Source organism: Acyrthosiphon pisum, unplaced genomic scaffold, assembly GCF_005508785.2.
Source record: "Acyrthosiphon pisum isolate AL4f unplaced genomic scaffold, pea_aphid_22Mar2018_4r6ur Scaffold_20915;HRSCAF=22524, whole genome shotgun sequence".
NCBI classification, from domain to species: Eukaryota; Metazoa; Arthropoda; class Insecta; order Hemiptera; family Aphididae; genus Acyrthosiphon; species Acyrthosiphon pisum.
Genome location: NW_021770324.1, coordinates 28,429 through 35,016, shown reverse-complemented (window position 1 = coordinate 35,016; position 6,588 = coordinate 28,429). Strand labels below are relative to the sequence as shown.

The 6,588-nt window shown below is 28.0% G+C and overlaps 1 protein-coding gene and 1 pseudogene across 1 annotated transcript; one reads left to right on the top strand and one right to left on the bottom strand.

Annotated features, from left to right (window-relative positions):
• The first annotated feature begins 1,627 nt into the window (after window positions 1–1,627).
• LOC100159089 lies at window positions 1,628–3,174 on the top strand (annotated as a pseudogene).
• Window positions 3,175–5,397: 2,223 nt separating this feature from the next.
• On the bottom strand, window positions 5,398–5,865 carry LOC103309652. The gene has a single exon (XM_008185645.1). It carries the CDS (start codon window positions 5,863–5,865, stop codon window positions 5,398–5,400), a length of 468 nt encoding a protein of 155 aa, XP_008183867.1.
• Between the last annotated feature and the right edge of the window lie 723 nt (window positions 5,866–6,588).

The window sequence follows — 6,588 nt, the reverse complement described above, 5'->3', positions numbered from 1 at the left end:
CTTTTTTTTCGGTATGCCTTTTTTCACACCTTAAATATATGGAAATATACATGTATTAATGCAAAAGTAAACTAAATAATACTTCATTATTTTTTAAACACTATAGGTACAGTTTTACAAATGAACAATTTCTTGTAAATATTGCCTACAAGGGGGATTCTTTAGTCATTAAAAACTCATTATTTCAAAAAGCATAAATGTTTTTAAAAATATTATTTTTACATAGTTTCAAGTCGTTACAAAACAACGTTTTTATTAAAAAATTTAATTTTTAAATATTTTTTATTCTTATAATTTTTTAAGTCTTAAGTTAAGATGAGCGTAGTAGTAGATAAATATTTTGCTGAGTAACCTCGCACCACTCCACTCTACTTTACATGATTATAACTCATAAACTACTTGCTCTAAATTAAATTTTTACATACATAAATACTTAGAAAAATATTCTACTTTGGAAAATGAAGTTAAAACTTTTGTCATTTAAAAATATAAAGAACTTAAAAAATTATAAGGATAAAAAATATTTTCAAAAACATTTACACATTTGGAAATAATGAATATTTTATGATAACAGTAACACCCTGTAAACAATAAAACTTCCATAAACCGATATATTCGATATACATCCATGTAATCGTAAATAATTCGATGTATCTACACACTGTTTAAACTTTAATTGTAATTTATTCAATGATCTAATCGTTATTATTACATTATTATAATCATTATTATAATATATATGTTTGAATACCTAATAAATGTATTTAAATCAAACCACAAAATTCTGTTTACGTTAAGCAATATCTATACGTATACCTATAGGCTATACCGATACATTAATAAGGACAAAACAATATGTCTACAATAATAGAATGCAATATATTAAATTGAATTAAAAACAAAACAAAAAAAAAAAAAACAGTATATATGAGTTGTGCGTTGGAACGAAGACCACCTGGCATTTCGTGAACGTAAATTTTTAAGTGTTCAAACCGAATTTCCTTCAAACCGCACATTGGCGGCTTTTAAAACAAATAAAATATCCGAAAATGGGGATGAGTAAAAGTCGAAAATGCGAAAAACAGCGTAAAAAGCGTAACATTTTTCGAAAACGTTTTATTTTCGAAAAATTTGAAAACCAACCGACAGCCGCCGCGGCGAAGGTACGCGATTGGATGGACTAAGGAATTGACAGTAACGGGTCGGGCGGACTGTGGAGGCGGAGCGGTGTTTAATTTTTTACACGGGTTCACTATCGAGGTTAACACGATACAGTGGTGACAACCTGAGAACTTGATAATCACTCCTACACTTAACAAAGTTTGTAATTTTTATTGTTATAGTTGTTACTCGTTACTATGTTTTACTGTGTACATACACTGTAAATTTAATTTTTTTACTCTACGTACTTTATTATCACAGCTCATAATATAATAATAATTATTATTATTTCGTATACTGTTTTCATAAATCACATTATTGACGAATTATTCTTTAATATTTACTCTATCGGAATATCACAAAAACGATATTGTTATAGTATAATTATCTAATATCTATTAATCGGTAATTCTGGTAGTCAGAATTTGACGCTCTCGTCTAGTGATATTTCGTAAATATAATAACAATGGAAAACACAATAAATTATATTCCGGTGTGTGAATACGAAGGCGAAGATTTTATGGAGATACCGTTGAACAGCAATGGCACTCTTTCAACAGTCACACTGAACGCATACTTTCCCGGAGTCACAGGTCTCAAGTTCCGTCTCGATTCATATTCACCGTATAGAGGACTTAGACTGTACGACGGTAGTTTCTACGCTCCCGAAGGCAGTTGGGCTGGTTACAAGTTCTACTGTGTCCATCCCAAGGGTGTGTAACTATTAACTACTTAATAATAAGATTATGGTCCAAATTGAGATGGGTTTTTCATGTTTTATTACAATTATTTTTCTTTAGGCGATAAGAGAAAACTCGAAGAGACTGACTGCGAACAATCTAAGCGTTACCACAGTATGAATTGTGTGACTCTGGTGGTTCTTGGTTTACCTTATCAACTGTCTGAAATTCAAATGCGAGAATATTTTGAACAATTTGGAAAACTAGCCATGGCTAAGGTATTAAACATTGTTTGCATTAATTGACAGTATATGACGACTTCTGAAAGTATATGATTTTTTTTATTGATGTTCAGTTAAAGCGAACTGCGTCTGGATTTTCTAAAGGATTTGGTTTTATTCGATATGAAGATTATGCTTCTCAAGCAAAAGCCCTTGGACTGCATTATGTTAATAATCGATTGGTTAAAGTCCAATTTATAAAAGTAATATTTTTTAGTATAGTTATCACCTTGCATACATGAACAGCTGTTGTGTATACACTTACTATATCTATATGCACTACCAGTTTGTTTAGATTTCATATATTTTTTTTTAATTTTCAAGGTACCTATATAAATTGAAGTTTAGTGTGTATAGGTTACTAGGTTAAAATAAAAAAACTGTAGATTAAATTATTTTATTTGATAATACCTATTATAATCTTCTAAAATGTAATTTCAGGTTACATAAAAATATTTTAAAACAAAACTTGTATTGTTATATTTTATTAGGAAGGAGTTTTTTCTAAAAACCCGCAAAAGATATTTCTTGGTTGCCTTACTGAAGATATAAGTGAAGCTGATTTAAGTAAATATTTCTCTCAGTATGGCAAGATCAAGCATATATGCATACCACAACCATTTAGAGGTTTTGGTTTTGTTAACTTTCACGATGTCAATGTAGCGCAAAGAGTCTGTGATGAAAACCATATTGTTAAAGGAATATATCTTAATATACATTATGGAAAAATTAAGTCTCATAAAGCTGGGTAAGTTGAATAATCGTTTTTTATCTTTTTAAATTTTTTTAAATACGGGTACTGACATTGTATAGGGTAAACAAGTTAGTAACCAACAACAATATATGAGCAGTGTTCTAAAAAATGGAATACTCGCTACACCAAGTTGCAAATCAATCACAACCAAATCCTTACCGAACCCATCATACATATGGAAAAGTACAAGACTGGAATTGCTGGGATAAGTAATGTAATCTGCTATTTTTTGACTAAATAAATGTGAAATAATATGATGGTTAATTTTTGACCAAAGGTGTTTCATTCTTCATCTAATCTTCCTTTAATTTATCCTAGTCATATTAATTAACTAGTTCTCATATTTCAAACCAATTAAATAAAAATACTTTTCAACAATTTAATTACTCAATCACATTAAAATTCAATTTTTTTGATTTTATTACATAGAAGTTATTTTTAAATTTATTGAATTTATTGAATTTAAAAAAAATAACAATCTAAAAAAGTTTAATATTTTAAGATAAAATTGGGCCCTTAAACATAAATACATAAATAATACATTCTATATTAGAACTGTGGTTGGCTTACATACACCCAACAATAATCCTACCTAACCTAAAGTTAGGGCCTAATGAGGCCTCTCATTTGTTAATACCAATATTAATGAGTATTTTCTTGTAAACATTAAATTTTTTTTTATGTTCATTTTCCTATTAAGTTTTTAAATATTAGGTTTAAAACTTGAAATTCCAAGACTCTAGGGTGGGGTATTTCATTTTTGCTCTTAAAGCTGGATTTGCTTCTGTCTACTGATATTAATCGAGGTATTTTCAAGGCATATCAGATTATTATAATAATAATTACTATCTAGAGTTTTCTTATAAATATATACCATATTATTATCAAAGAAGGGCAAGTTAATGATACTTTTTAACTCAGTTAAGTTAAGTTGAGTTTTTTTTTTCAATTAAAAAAAAGTTAAGTCCATCGACATTTTTAATACTTCAATAAAGTATAAATTAAGTTAAAACCCAGACAGCATTTTTTAATGATAATATTATAATAGTATTATAATAACGTTATACTAATATTATTCGTTATTATAATGTTATAATAATATTATTAAACAAAAAATTGCTGTCTGGGCAAATACTTAACTTCAATTAATAAGTTAAGTTAATAATAATAAAGAAAGAGGTGGGCATGTGGGTGTCACTCTGCTGTACAGTAGGTTACAAGTGGGTCGATGTAACGGATAATATTAAATTAGAATTCAATGAAATAATATCATTGTATAAGGAAAACGATTCTGAGCGAAGACGCTCAAGCCAATGGTATTACTATGCATATTTGATGATATTATTGTGAATTAAGCAATGTATGTATAACCTATTTACGTGGAACTTTGTTTTAAATTTTCAATCCTTAGATAAAAGTTGAACATTTTATAAATTCTTAGCTACAAAATAATTATTAAATTTTAAATTTGATAAATTTTGTCAACATTCAAACTTTAAATGCTTATAAAAAATATTGTGCATACCTGTATGTATTTTTAATATTTCTCAACTGCTATTGTAGCAATTGATCAGGAGTCATGTATTAAATATTCAGCATCGTGATATTTTATTCCAAAATATCACGGTTGTGTCATAATGCAATTATAAAATTTTGAATACACTAACATTTATATATACGTGTATATAACTTAATACATATTTAATAGGCAAAAATAGTTAAAATAAGTAATTACCACCAAAAAGTGAATTAATTTATGTTTAAATTAAATTTTATTAAAAGGTTTTTAAGGTTTTTAATACTAAACAACTGCTTACCTCAAGGCTCTGTCTTAGACCCGATTCGTTTTATTTATTTATTTATTTATGTATAATAAATGGTAAAGACCCTTTTGTGTATGCAATAACAGGTTTAAAGTTTTTAAAACATTCAAGTATTTACAGTTCACAATAAACAGCTCGATTTAAAACAATAATAATAATGAAGCTAACAATCCAAAATAATAATAATTAGACAAGTTTCAATAATAAAACAAGAATAATACAATAGTAGACAAATACTAAATCAAAAATAATATAATGATAGAATATTAATTAATTTACAACATCGTTTAAGACTAAATATACATTTCTTTTGAAAATATTTTGTGACATAAAGAAAAAATCTACATGATCGACAACAAGATTTGCTAGATTTAATGCTCTAGGAAAGTAAGAAGTGGAGCTGTAATCATTAATATAAAATGGAACATGAAATAAGTTTGATTTTCTTAAACAGTGATTTTCTGTATTAAATTCAATCATAGAGAGCAAATCTAGGGAAAAAATGTGACCATTTAACAAATCGTATATAAACATAATATCAACAACCTTTCTTCTTACTCCACAAGGTACAAAGCTCAACTCACTCATTCACAAATTGTACGAGATCTTTGAAATAACTGGAATATTTAATTTGTAACACAATAGCTTTAAGAATTTAAGTTGTGCATTTTCAATTATATTAATAGAAAGTGATGTAACTAGGTGACCAGACTATTGATCCAAACATCAAGATGAGATCTAACAAGCGCAAAAAATAAAGTTTTCAAGGCATTTATATTTTTAAAATTAACTGTGTTTCTGTTGATAAAGCCAAGCATCTTAAAGGATTTTTTAGTAATAGTATTAATGTGAGTAGTAAAAGACAAATTGTAATCAATAACAATCCCTAAATCCCTAATAGAAGTTGTTCTTGTAATGGAATAATTATCAATATTGTAATCAAAGCTAATAGGATTATCGATGCGTGAAAAAGTAACAACATTACATATGTTTATATTTAGAGATGATCTATTTTGGTGAGTCCATATTACAAACTTATCCAAGTTAGCTTGCAAATTTAAAGCATCTGATGGAGAATAAATTGTAGAAAACATTTTTGCGTCATCAGCAAATAGCAGTATATCAACAGTGTTATCAAAAATAGAGGGCAAATCATTAATGAACATTATGAAGAAAAGAGGTCCTAAATGAGAACCTTAAGGTAGACACTATGTGATACTTTAACCGCTTGAGTTCAATAAATAGGACCATAACCAATTTAAAAAGTGTCCATGAATACCAAATATAGATATATTTTTAAGAAGTAGGTGATGTTGAACCTTATCGAAAGCTTTCTGGAAGTCAGTATAGATTGAATCTAACTGAACACGATTATTTAAGGCTTTAAGTATTTTGGATTGGTAAAGTAGGATGTTAGAGGAGATTGACATTTTAGGTCTGAAACCATGGTGGTTTTTACAAATAAGAGGAGAGACAATTATGGAAAGTTTTTTAGTTATTATAGCTTCAAATATTTTGGGAATAATGGACAATTTGGAAATTGGCCTGTAATTAGCAATATTATGTCTGTCTCTTTCCTTATGAATTGGGGACACAAACAATTTTTTCCAAGAATCCGGAAAATAGCCCAGATTCAGTGATTTGTTGAAAATAAAATGCAGTGGTTTAACAAGTACAGAACTACAATTTTTTAAAAATGCTGATGGTATACCATCGGGTCCTGTCCCTGTATGCGGATCTAAAGAAGTCAAATATTCATAAATTTCATCAGGGTCAATAGACCAAGAGCTTAAATTAATATGATTATCGATAGAAGAAAGAGTATGTAACGTTTCTACCTCATCAGAATTCAAAGAGATGTTTACATAAACACTGGAAAAATAATCTGC